The sequence below is a fragment of the Centruroides vittatus genome, unplaced genomic scaffold (assembly GCF_030686945.1).
Source record: "Centruroides vittatus isolate TY-2023 unplaced genomic scaffold, ASM3068694v2 contig_1033, whole genome shotgun sequence".
In the NCBI taxonomy this organism is placed as follows: Eukaryota; Metazoa; Arthropoda; class Arachnida; order Scorpiones; family Buthidae; genus Centruroides; species Centruroides vittatus.
In genome coordinates, this window is record NW_027120671.1 from 966,972 (window position 1) to 980,801 (window position 13,830).

Below are 13,830 nucleotides of genomic sequence, written 5' to 3' on the forward strand. Positions count from 1 at the left end.
ATCCAGACTAATTGACCTCTTGCGAATATATTAATTAAAAATTAATATATTTTTATTATATTTACAATTATTGCTTGACAAAACTTTTGAGCTTTACAAACTTTCGAGCTATACAAACTTTCGAGCTAAAAACAATTATTGCTCGACAAAACACGATTTAAATACAGTACAGTATTATTTTTCGATTATCCGGATTTTTCTTTATCCAGACTACCTTCATCCCCAATTAGTCTGGATAATCGAGGTTCTACTGTAATTCTTTCTTGAGGTTAACTTTCTTCTCTTGCAATAGTTTCACCAAAACATTTCTAGCATTCGAATGAGATTTTTGTTTATAGTTCAAAATGAAGCACTCAACAGTATCAAAATTATTGACATAGTACTTTGCAGCATTTAACCAAGACCCCCAGTGAGTGACAATTGGTTCTGGAGGAAGATTACTAACTCCAGTTGCATTCTTAAAATCATTTTGTCTTTCTCTTGACTTCACAAGATTCTTCATTTCTGATATAAGCAAATTTGTTAATTTGTACTCATTCTGAATTCTAAATGCAACGTTATAAAAGACGTGAGCGAGACACGTGACGTGATGTACATTTGGAAAAATCAATGAATTTTTCTTAATCTCACTTACTGCCTTCATCATGTATTTTGCTCGATCTATCACTATTAACTTCAGTTTTGAATATTTTAAATCATTTGGCCACAATTTTCTAGACACGTTGAGTATACATTCTTGTATTATAATGTTGTCAACTGTTGAGTGAAATGTCACATCAATTAGCATTGATTTTGCTTTCTCACCATTCAATTTTCCTACAAGCATGTTGACCACTTTATGTTGCACTTTGTCACTAGTTTCGCAACAATGAAATAGACATCATGTCCATTAATTTTGTCCTTAATTTTTTCTGTTACTGAGTTGAAGATAGTTTTTTGATGTGCCCGCAGTGCTAAAAAAAATAAATAATGCAATGAGACTTCAAATAAAATCATATTTCAGCTAAATTATGAGCACAATCACAAACAGCAGCGTCAATTTCAATAAAATAAACATTTCATTAAAAAAAACTAATTCAATAAAAAAATACCTGGAACACTTTTGATCGGCTTCTTCATATATTTCTTGAGAAACAATCTCAGTTTTTCGTTATTCAATTTTTCAAGTGGAATATCTGCACTGGTGAATGCTTCAACCATTTCGTTATCAAAATTGCTTCCATTTTCAAACAACAGTGTTTGTGACTGTAGCATGTTATGTTCCTTGTGTTTTGCATTGTTGAGATGTTCCAAAAGTCGTTTTTTAATTGTATCATGTTCATAGTTGACGTGTGTAGGGCACTTTACACAAAGAATTGCTTTTTTGGTACGGCAAAATATATTACCACCTAATTCCTTAATCACAGAATCAATTTTAAACTCAATTGTCTGTTTTCTAGACATTTTTGCACGAAGCACATGGGAAACTGACGATTTCACCAGCTATTGCCAAATTCGCCAGTTAAGGTGAAAATCGCCAATTTTTGCCAAAAAAACTTAGTCATATTGAGACTGGATTTTTAAATTAGTACTAATTGAAAGATGCTCATTCCAGGTGAATATAGCTGAGAAATTTGCCAAAAGCGAAATTTTTCGGCTCTAATTATGAGTGATATTTGAATTTGGATTTGTTATCAAAGTATTATCTTACTATGAATTGTACCATTGATCTCAGTATTACTCATTATGTCCAGATCTGATATGTTCAAGTCTGTATGATTAATGGATGGGACTAACTGTTTTTTTAATAGTCATGAAAAATCCTAAAGATTCTATCTGAATTCAAATCATTTTTGCCAGTAAGAAAATCCTTTCCATGCAAACCATTTGATATATATATATCAGATCATATAATCACTTTATTGAAGTCAAAATCAGTTTACAATATATGATTATAGTCAAGCCTTTTAATTTGTATATTAATTCATTGACAAATAAGTTACACTCAAACAAGAATGTAAATGATTACAGTTGTGGCTTGATTGCATGTCAGATAAAGCCACCAGATTACTTCAAAGTTGAAGGGCCCAGTGCAAAAACCAATCAACTCCAGAATTATCAATTTTCAGTTTTTTATATCAAGTGACCGTATTAAGATAGCTGCATTCACTGGCGTTAACTCACTTCTCTAAGCAATTTCATGATTTAAAGTGGACTGGAGAAAAATCTTATGATGTAGATATCAGTTAACCCTGTGGAATTGACTGGTATTTTTGAATCATCATTATATGACTGTGTATGGTGGTGCAGAAAACAAGATGGAATTGCATGATGAGGATTATAGTTTATCTGATTCAGATTTTGAGCCAAGTTCTAGTAACTTTGAGAATAAACTGAAGAGGAGAGAAAGTCTGAGAATAATCCCAATAAAAAATTGAGCAGAAGATAACTGTGAAAACAAAATCATGGCAAAAGAGTATGATCAAGGGATGCCATGTTGCAAATAAACCATAAATGAACAAGGTTGGAGTAGAAAGGCTGTTACTAGCAAGAGCGTTGGAGAGATGTGTAAATGTTGCAGAAAATGCTGTGTGTGCCAGAGTGTAATCTCCACGTGATATTCAATGCATTCTACAAATTTGGGACAAAAGATCTTCAAGATAGATATCTGGCAGGATTAATCATTGTGAAAATTATCCAACAACATTGATAGCTCACATTTCTGCAGAAAGGCATCTTTTGGTTACAAAATGAGACTGCTTTCCACTTACTGAGCTTGTAGAGTAGTCTTTTATGTTGTAACTTCAAATAGTTTTTATTGTGTAGCATAAAGCTTACATTTTTTTTGTCTGTTTTCATTATTTTAAGTTTGAGCAAATGGACAGGAAATTGATGTTTGCCAGATGATATTTTTGTCTATGCATTGCATAATTAATGGACTGCTACAGATTACTACTTTGGTAGAATCAATCATTACTCTATAAGACCAGTATGGCAAACATCATAATCTTTGAGCAGCACCATCCAAACATCATTATTGTCTAAACCTGATTATGTTATAGAGATATCTTCTTTAGCAGTATTCTTACAAGGATTTCCCATTACTCCACACAAAAGGAGAAAACATGACATTACTTAACTTATGAAGTGAAATCTCTTGCCTCTCTTTGTTTCTGCAGAGGTACTTTTACCTCCATCAGACTGTTTCTGCAGAGGCACCAAGAGCTTGCTTTAATAATGAGGAAGGAAGCATTGCTAATTACTTGTGATAGGGTAACAACAAAGGACATAAGAAATGATTTTTACAAAGAAACATTTTTAGACTAACTACATTGGTCTTTCCAAACCAAAAAATGAAACATGTTTTTGTGGTGAATTGCACGTGAAAATCAAACCAGAAAATGATGAGAATGTATGCAAGGCTTTAGAAGTCCAGAAAAGTTGCATCTGAGAAAAGCTCTGATGTTTTATGACAAGCTGAAAGAATATATGAAATTCAGTTAGAATGATGAAACAAAGCTTTTTGATAGTTATGTTTAATTGTAAAAAAATATATTTTAAAGTATTTGTTTTTACTTCAAGTTTTTGTGATGATAAAAAATTTAATATCTGTTTCTTAGACAATCCAGAAATATTTTTAATTATTATAGTTCATATAAAACTATTGTAGTAGTATCTGTTTACATGTAAATTCAAAAAAAATTAATTAATAAGAATGCTTTGGACATTTAAATTTTTTCAATACATGGTATTTTTTCACCTAAACATTATGATTTATCTTTTGATCCAAATCTTGTATTTCCTTGTCAAAGCTGCTATGATTTACTTTCCCAGCTGTTATGTATACATAACAAGGGAAAGTATTGACACAATTCCAATACTTTCAATTTTAACCCTCAGAGTTTTTTGCAAATCTCCATGTTTTGAGACCATCTGAATCCAAGAAAAGTGAAAAAAATGTCAAAAAAATTTTGTGGATGTGCGTGTGTGTTGGTGTCCATTTCGCTTAATATCTCAGGATGGGGTAAAAATTAAGAAACAAAATTTGGCATTGTGGTTTATATATGAGGGGTCAGTCTAAATTCAGTTAGTCCTAGTTGTAAGTTAAATTAGGGATTCTTAGCTTGGTTTCCGGTTAGGTTATGATAGGTTAGGTTAAATTAGATTAGAGTTTGTTAGCTTTAGTCATTTGGTTAGGTTTGTCCTAGGTCAGAGGTGGCGAACCTATGGCACACGTGCCCAAAGTGGCACGTCTGAGAAATCATCCGGCACATAACATATTTTGCCATTTCAGTTTATCATCTTTTTCAGTCACCTTCTTTACATTTACTCTAATTACAACATATTATTTTATTTATTTAAATATAGTTTTTTAAAACTCTTTTTGCCCTGTGGGCACTAAGAGGGCTTTTTTATCTAGCAAGCCCACAATGGGACAGCCAGTAGTGAGGAACGGATCACCACTTGAAAATTTTTTGGGGCTTTTTCGATCCGTCCGGATTTGGTCTCGGGTCCACAAGAGCAATAAGATACCACTTTGACCGCTCGGCCATTCGGCCAAATTTAAATATAGTTACTCCAAGTCTGAAACTTCTGCACACACAAACATTTTTAAATATAAGTATGCTTAATATGCTTACTATGTGGCATGCAGACTCAAAAAGGTTTGCCATCCCTGTCCTAGGTTATGGTAGGTTAGTTTAGTTAGTAAGTTAACATTTAAAAAAAAGAACAAAACAGCAAAATCATATTTGGGACAAGACTATGTCTCGGAGACTCACTACTAAGCGGGATCACTTTGACGCTCAGGACGGATCTTGTTTTCATTCTCCAATCTTCTTTGATATTGCTGGTTTTGAGTGCGATCGTTCAAACTTCGCTGGCCATGACCACGAGGTCGTCCATGATGCATTTTCGGTGAAATTAACCTATCCAATGTAGAAATTTCTTTCCATTGTGTGTCGGCCCAGGTTGAATTTTTGTTGATGCCTAACAAAAATTTCCCTTTTTTGGAAAAAAATGATTGTGGCTATTGTATTGTCTGAAATTATTTTTTTATTTTGCACAAACAATACTGGGTTGCGTCCTACCTTGTCTGTTGACCTCGACCACATGTTCTGCGTCTTTTGTTCTGTCGATAAAAATTAACTGAGAAACTGATAATTTACTTAATTTGTATCGGCTATGTGATATTTACAATAGTGTTGAGATATAATAAAAATGCAAGATCAGCACAGCTGTCGAATTGAAAGGTTAACTAAATGAAGTAAAAAGATGTCTCTCCTCATCAAAGTTTAGGAGCAAAGTGAGGTCAAAGGGCAAAGGTCACGCGGTGGCGCCCTCTGTTCTACACATCAAATTTTTATCGGTTCCACGATTTTACTATACTAGATAATGTTAAAAAAACCCACTTGTAACGACATATAACCCTGTTTTAACGTCATATTTGAAGCACTCCCAAATTTACAAAATTAGATTACAAATTTTATTTAACATAGAAGATACTACCTGTTCTGTCTACTTCTTACCACCAGATCAGAGTTCACTTCTTAGAATGACTGTGGGTGGTACTCTCCCCACCTGGCTTTGGTGGGGTGAGGTGCCTGTTTTGTCTGTTTGTAGAAGAGGGTTGCCATTTTGTATTTTATTTCGACTATTGATTTTTTATGTGCAAATGATTTGGGCACCTAATACTCTGTGCCAAATATCAACTCTTGACATGTACTCCTTCATACTTCTAAACTGGTGACATAAACAACAGTACGATTTTATAGACGAGACATAGTCTTGTCAATAAACAAATACATTAAAAAAAGGGGGTCTTGCTCGTTTGTCTTTGTCAGTCCATTAGTCTTGTCTAGTTTGTCATTGTGTGTTTGTTTGCTTTTCATGCTGTGTGTCTAGCTGTTAAGTAGTATTAAGATTTGTGATCATGTTCAGTTTTATTAGTATTAAGTAGATATAAGTTTTCCTACTAATAGCCACTTGGCATTAACTTGTAAGTTATTCGTGGCAGCACTCGATTATCAGTGTTCTCTACACTCAGGTTTTCATTTAGACCCTTTGGGGGACTACAGTTTGATGTTGGTGTGCAGTTTTTAGGCTGCATGCCAACATCAAACATAGAGGATACTGTAGCCTTATGTACAGTACACTGTTCACAGGGATCCTACCTTTCTCTACTGTCTATCTCTTCATTTCCTCTCCCTTATTCTTCCTCCCCCTTCCCTTATCCTCTTTTCTGCCAGCTAAACATTGTGTATGGCTGATGTCTTTCTTGTATGTATGTATATATGAGGGACATTGATGCTATTAAATTTTGTTAGTGAAAGGTCAAGAGGGTGGGAGATAGATGGGGTCATGTATCTTGAGAGAGGTAGGACTTAATGAAGATTTTATTCGTTTATTAACATTTACACTTTTTTTTAAAAACTTATCCCTCCTCTCGAAATTAAGCTTTTTGCCAGTTTATAGTAATTAAAAATATAAAAAATTTTTATAAGAAAATCTGATAACAGATGGCACCACACACAATGTTATTTTTTGCTTAATAATGTAAACATTTTTAAAAATGAAAACTCATAACAGCCGGGAAAGTTACGCAACTCTCATTGCTAGACTTTTTTATGTTTTTATTTCCTAATTATAATATTGTAATACTTGTAATTAATTGAAGAGCTTATTTCCAAAGTGACGTATTGCCACTTTTTTTTTTTTAGTTTTTGGCATCAGCACGTTGATAATATGCTTCTCTCTAGTGCTACAATATTTTTTTTCCAAAACGGATGTTTCTTCTGTTGAAAAATATATCAAAAAATTGGTTTTCTTTTCAAATGTGACGTTTTTTGTTATATATTTATTTCCAAACTGTCACACAGCCAATTACAAAGTGTGTATTGGTCACTTGACTATTTCACAGTAATGACTGCTTTTTGAAGTGCAAGTGCTATTGTGTTTGATTGTTTTCTTAATTTTTCTTTAATAATGGCTACATTTTCTGAAGAAGTTAAAAAAGTATTTAGTCGATATGCTAGAAAAAGGTCACATCCTTATTTTGTAGAAATTTTCATAAGGAAAATCTAAAAATTAAGAAAATTAATCTGTTTTGTGATGGATGCAGTGCAGAAAGCAAAAATTACACATTATTAATAATGCTATGTAAACTTTCAGATATGTATAGTGTAATTTTTGAGATTACATATCCGGTGCGGGGTCACAGCTATTTACCCATAGATAGGGTCTTTGGAAGGGTGGAAAAAATGTTAATAAAAACTGAACTGCTTCTTTTACCAGAAGACTACAATAAAATTTTTGAGTTTTTGGGACAAATACATGTTCTTAGTAAAGACTTGCAATTTGGTAATTGGAAACTTGCAGTTCATTCACACATTAAGGCAAAAATGGATTTTAAAGTGTCTGAAATGAAAGTAATCAGAATAAACTCTAAATATGTTTGTTGAAAACAGCACTATTCTGATAGATTAGGGATGTGCAAACATACAATGTTAAAAAAAGGTAAATATGGTCATATCTATTAGTTGATTTGTTACCATTGGAGAATAAACTTAAGCTGGAAAAGATAGATAATGTGAAAAAACTTTTAAATAAACTGGGAATAAGTGAAGGGCATACTGCAATGACATTTTACAAAAAGTGTTTTCTTGTTTAGAAAGTGATTGATTCTAAACAGGTACTGTGACAGAACAATTACAATATGATTTTTATTAATTTTACGTAATCATTAAGTCTTTTTTTCTTTCTTTTGGTATTAGGATTGTTTTTTAAATACTGTTTTTTATTATCTTCAGTCATATGAACAAGGTTTGTATGATTTTCATTTTTGTTTTGTATCTTATCTTATATATCCTCTCTTGTTTTTATATATTAAAAGTTTTTGACCATGTATTTGTTGTTTTTATTACATTATCTATTTAAATGCTGCAATTTTGTTCCAAAGTGGTATAAGTCCATGATTTGAAGTATCAAAACTACCATTTCCTTTTTTGCTTCAGGATTTTTCTCACTGTTAAATCTGTATTCAGAATGTAAAAATAAAGTTCTATACCAATAATTAAGTTTTTACCTTAACATTTAAAACAATTATTTAGAATTTGCAGTTTTGGGAAATTTGTATTTCCTGGAGATATGTCACTTTGGAAATAAGTTCTTCAATTAAATCTGCAAAATGCATTTTTTATTGGACTCAAATGCTTAAGTTTGGATTAAACTAAACAATTACGTAATTAACTGGGCTATTTTTTGCTAATGTTAATAATTAGAAATTAAGTAATTTTGTATTAGAGGTAGATGTTAGGCACCATCTCTTATTGAAATTAATAATTATAATTTAATATTTATTAAATAACTTAGAACAGTCTGAAAGCAAATAATCAGTGTTCAAGGGGATTCAAACCCACAACCTCTGCTTATTTTGCAGTGCACTCCATTCTATGTCACCTGGATCTCTGAGCAATTCCTTACTTCCAGACATATATAAATCTTGATGGAACATATGGAACAACTCCTACATCCACAGCCTATGTATTTTATTTTTTTTTGTAGATTGTTCTAAATTATTTAATAATTATTAATTTTAATAAGAGATGGTGCCTAATGTCTACCTCATACCAAGTTACTTAATTTTTAATTATTAATAGTAGCAAAAAATAGCATGATTTAATTATGGTGACCATTTGGTTTAGTGTTAATACATCAAGCTTTGGGATGTTTATATATATATATATATATAGATAGATAGATAGATAGATATTTAACTCTGCACTTTAAAAATTTATATATAGTAAAACTTGTCCAAAACAGAACATGAATAAAATGTAAATCTGCCTAAATGGAAAAATTTATTTGGAATGGAGTGATTTTACTATAAGTAGGAAACTTGTCCAGTGCAGAAATGGGATAGGTTTTGGGTACAAAGAATATAACTTAATCCAGATTAAGTAGGAAAATTAAAATTCCACATGTAGACAAGTAATTAAAATTGTCTCTGGGTATAATTGTCATCACAGAGCTTGACAGCTGTATTCTGAGAAGGATTTTGAGCTTTGTCAAAGAAACACAGGTCACATGATGAGAACATATGGACATAGTCTTTGTTAATATTAGTTTTTGTTGGAATTAATCAAGAGCAGAATTGAGAACTTTCAGCAAATTTCAAGAATTGAACAAGTTTCTGAGAATTGAGTTCATGAGAACAAACAACAAATGTAATTCATGTAAACTATGAGAATAAGGTAACACAGTGCTGCCAATTTTTGCAATTAAATAGTTCTAAATTCTTGCATTCAAATACAGTGGAACCTTGCTTAACGAGCACCTCGCACAACAAGTATTTCACATAATGAGCAAAACAAATTGTAAAAATTTGCCTTGCTTAACGAGCAATGTTTCACATAACGAGTGATGAGGAGAGGGGAAGTCCCAAATTGTGCGCATGTGGCATGCTCCATCAGTCTGTGTTTAGCACTCATTCAGCTAGCATCTTAGTGTCACTGATCACATATTTTTCCAAACTTGTGTTCACACATATTACTTATAAACATCAACAACCATAGCCCGTTATATAATAAACACGCCAAACAATATGCCAAATTCTTGGGTCATTAAATTTAATGACCGATTCCAAATTAAATTTTAGAAATGTCTGAATTAAAAATTAATTATTTATAATTATTAAATTTAATACGAGATGGAAACATAACTGTTTACCTCCAGTCAAATTAATTAATGTCTAATATTTAATTATAGCCTTTACATAACCCAAGAATTTGGCATATTGTTTGGAGTGTTTATCAAACATATTAGCTGTGATTTTTTTTTTTTTTTTTTTGTTTCTGCAAATCAAATTCTCATTCCAGGATGGTTCATTCTGCGCTAGAAGAAAAGATGATGATGATTCGTGCTCCTTAACAGTGTATATTGTACAATATTTTTTGAATAAACGTTATACATAAAACATTTGAGCATTTTTTCGGTGTGGAATGCATTATCGTATTTTACATTAATTTCTATGGGAAAAATTGTTTCGCTTAACGAGTGTTTCACATTACGAATAAGATTCTAGAACGAATTATGCTTGTTAAGCGAGGTTCCACTGTACTCTTATCTTTAGTTAGAATCACTTTGGATTAATTTGGATTAAGCCTAGTATAAAAATTTTTATATATGTAAGCTAATAGTGATTTTATTATAAGAAAAAAAAGGAATATAACTGTAACATTTGTCTGGTGTAATTTATAGATAAAAAGAAAAGAAAAAAAATACTAAAACCTACTCAAAACAGAAACCTGCCAAATCAGGACAAATATTTGTACCATGTGATTCCAGTTTACACAGGTTTTTCTATATATCAAAAATACATGAATAACAAAAGGCGGTCATGGTATGGTCATCACAGATTTCAGTAATATTATTTATATGGATAAGCTTTGGTATGAAGTTTTATTGAGCAAAGGACAAAGCACAACTTCTCAAATGTTTCTAAGAAAATCAAAGTTAAAAAATTAAAATAAACTTCTGTATTTAAACAGAATATATATTTATATGAAATTGAAAGTTACTGCAAATCTTAAAACCTTATATTGGTTGGAAAATAAATATAAAAACTACAATATTATAACAATTAAGTTCTATGATGAAATTCTCCTTTCAAAAAGTTAATTTATTTTTATATTTAGGATGAAAATGTACAAAGCAGTAAAGAAGAAACTACTACTAAGACTGATGATTTATCATTGGTTTACAAGATGGAAGAAGAAATAAAGGTAACATTAATGTTAAAATTAAAGATAGTAAAGTAACATTTAATGTATTTTGCTACATCTGTAGTGTAAGGAATTTCTGTTTTAAAATTAAAGTATGTTGAAATTTGTTTTATGATTTTGAATCTCTGAAATAAATGAAAATAATTTTTTTTAAATAAAAAATTAAAATTTGTTGAGGTGGAGGATTAGCAAAGCCTCTTCTTTGTGGCTTACAAATTGAGTTTGTTCTCAAAATTTAATGGACCAATTTTGATTAAACTTTGCCATTTTCCATTAGTTGCAATGAAGAATCTAAAAATGTAATATAAAAATGGGAGTCCATGACTTCATTTTCAACATACAATGCTGGTCAAAGTGGCACTGTCCATGCTCCCTGATGCAATTGAGTATGTCTAACAGAATTTAGGGGGTAAAAATAAAGTATTTTGTGCACGTAATGGAAAATGGGTGCCAAAAATAAATAAAATGAACAAAACATAAGAACAAAGCAATCAATTCCAAGTGAATATAAGGATCATCTGTTCATGCCTAGCAAGTATAAAGCTGAGTACATACATACTGGTATATCTGGCAGGTATACTGATACATGTGTACATGGCTTCAAGATTGCCTCTTCTGTGTCCAGCAGGTGTAAGGATCATTTCTCCATGACCAACAAGTGTAAGAATTGTTTTTTCATGTGACTAGTAACTGTTTTCTTATGATCACACACATACTTTCCCTCTCATTCTCATATACACATCTATACACATATACTAATACTAATTTAAAAATTTTTAATTCCAAAAATTCAATACTCTGTCTCAATCATGATATGATCAAATCAATCCTCCTCTGTCATATGTCAAATTCACGTAGTAGCCTACTTTAATATTTCATGACTTCATTTAAGTATGCATAAATTTTTTCTAATATTATATTAATTTCTTATAACTATAGTTGCAATCACAGCTTAAATCTAATAGTTGCATAAAAAAAATTTTTATTTTTTTTAAGGTTACAACAATCTAACACATCACTCAATAAGGCTCCGGTCTAACTAAGAAAAACAATTTTTTTTTTTAGAAATTCAACTTTATTCTTCAACATACTCTCCTTCACGAGTGATACATTCAGTCCAAAGCTCCTTTAACTTTTCTATGCCTTTTTTGTAGAACGATTTGTCTTTGCTCTGAAACTAGGCCTCAGTTTCGGCAATCACTTCTTCATTTGAGCCAAATTTCTTTCCCTGGAGCATCTTTTTAATGTCTGCAAAAAGCCAGTAGTCACTGGGGGCCAGATCTAGACAGTACGGTGGGTGAGGAAGCAATTTGAAGTGTAATTCATTCAATTTAACCATCGTTTTCATCGACTTGTGACATGGGGCATTGTCTTGGTGGAACAGCACTTTTTTCTTTTGCATGTGAGGACGTTTTTTTTTATTTCTACACTCAATCGATCCAATAGTGCCATGTAATATTCGCTATTGATAGTTTTACCTTTCTCAAGATAGTCGATGAATAAAATACCATGCTCATCCCAAAATACGGATGCCATAACCTTGCCCGCTGACTTTTGCGTTTTTGGTCGCTTTGGACGACTTTCACCAGCTGCTGTCCACTCATCTGACGATCTTTTTGATTCAGGTGTGTAATAATGGATCCATGTTTCATCCATTGTCACATACCGACGCAAGAAATCCTTTTTATCTCACTTAAACAGCTCCAAACAGCGCTCTGAATCGTCGACACGTTGTTGTTTTTGGTCCGATGTGAGAAAACGCGGCACCCACTTCGAAAGCAACTTACGCATGCTCAAATTGTTGTGTAAAATTGTATCAATAAAAACACTACCTTCTGATATCTTTAAGGTGTCAGCTATCTCATGCAATTTTACTTTATGGCCTTTCAAAACTATTTTGTGGACTTTTTTTATATTTTCTGGAACAACTGCCGATTTTGGGCAACCAGAGCGTTCAGCATCATCGGTGTTTGTCCGACCACGCTTAAATTCAGCATACCAGTCAATAACAGTTGATTTTCCTGGTGCAGAGTCTCCATAGTGCTTATCAAGCCACTGTTTGGCTTCAACAGTATTTTTCCCCATTAAAAAACAATGTTTAATCAGCACACGAAATTCTCTTTTATCCATTGTTTTGAAAATTAAAAAAACTGGGGTCACTAAAACCAATGTAACTTGAAAAATAATTGTCAGAATATCACGAAATTTTGACACATATCGTTTGAAGGTTGGTACTATCCAGAAATCATATGGGTCTGTCAACATGTTGCCAGATCAGTGTCAGACCGGAGGCTTATTGAGTGATGTGTTAAGATATATTTTACAGTTATAAAAGTTATCATTATAGGTTAAAAAAAAACTTTATACTTTCAGTTTTTCTGAAAATAATCTTGTGAATATTTTTTAAATGGTGAAATGGCTTGATGATTATTACTTTTAATGTTATAAAGCAGTTATGTTAGCATTATATTTATGTATACAGTGTTCATTAAGACAGAACAAAATGATGTATAAAATAAGGAGAATTTTCATAAATTGCATTCAGTTATGTCATTATTTGGTGAAATTTTCATCTTATAATTTTTAATAAGTTCTTTATTCCAAAATAGATACTAAAGTAAAAGTATTTTGTGTTGTTATTTTATTTTTCATTTCTTAACTTTATAGATGACAGAAAAATTTAACTTTACATGTGGTACCTTCTGCAGTTAATTTTTTCACATTTTCTTGCAAATATATTTTTGAAATTTGTTAATTTAATTACTATTTATAGCAGTTCTTAGAGGTCAGTGGAAATTAAATGACAGAAATCAGCTAAATGAAAAGAAAGAAGTGAATGTTTATGAATTAGCTTTAATTTGCATCTTTTGTCATTTCATGATCTAATTTTGAATATAATATTAAGAATAAATTTTTAATATTTCTAAAAAATTTTGTTAGGAATGAAAAAATATAAATAGAAAATTATTTCTAATTGTTCATTTTTAATAACGGGTATAAAAGATTTAAGAAATAATAAATATAAATTTATAAATAATAATTTTCTGATAGATAGTTTATAAAATAATAA

General features: G+C 31.3%; 1 protein-coding gene and 1 pseudogene across 3 annotated transcripts in view; one reads left to right on the forward strand and one right to left on the reverse strand.

The window, feature by feature from the left end:
- Positions 1-13,830, forward strand: part of LOC136968498 (WD repeat-containing protein 44) — a 94,809-nt gene that overhangs the window by 24,524 nt on the left and 56,455 nt on the right. For all 3 annotated transcript variants that reach the window (XM_067262487.1, XM_067262491.1, XM_067262480.1), the window contains exon 3: positions 10,674-10,760. In XM_067262487.1, coding sequence (XP_067118588.1) covers positions 10,674-10,760 — 87 coding nt within the window. The remainder of the gene's footprint in view (positions 1-10,673; positions 10,761-13,830) is intronic.
- LOC136968625 (histone-lysine N-methyltransferase SETMAR-like) lies at positions 11,836-12,890 on the reverse strand (annotated as a pseudogene).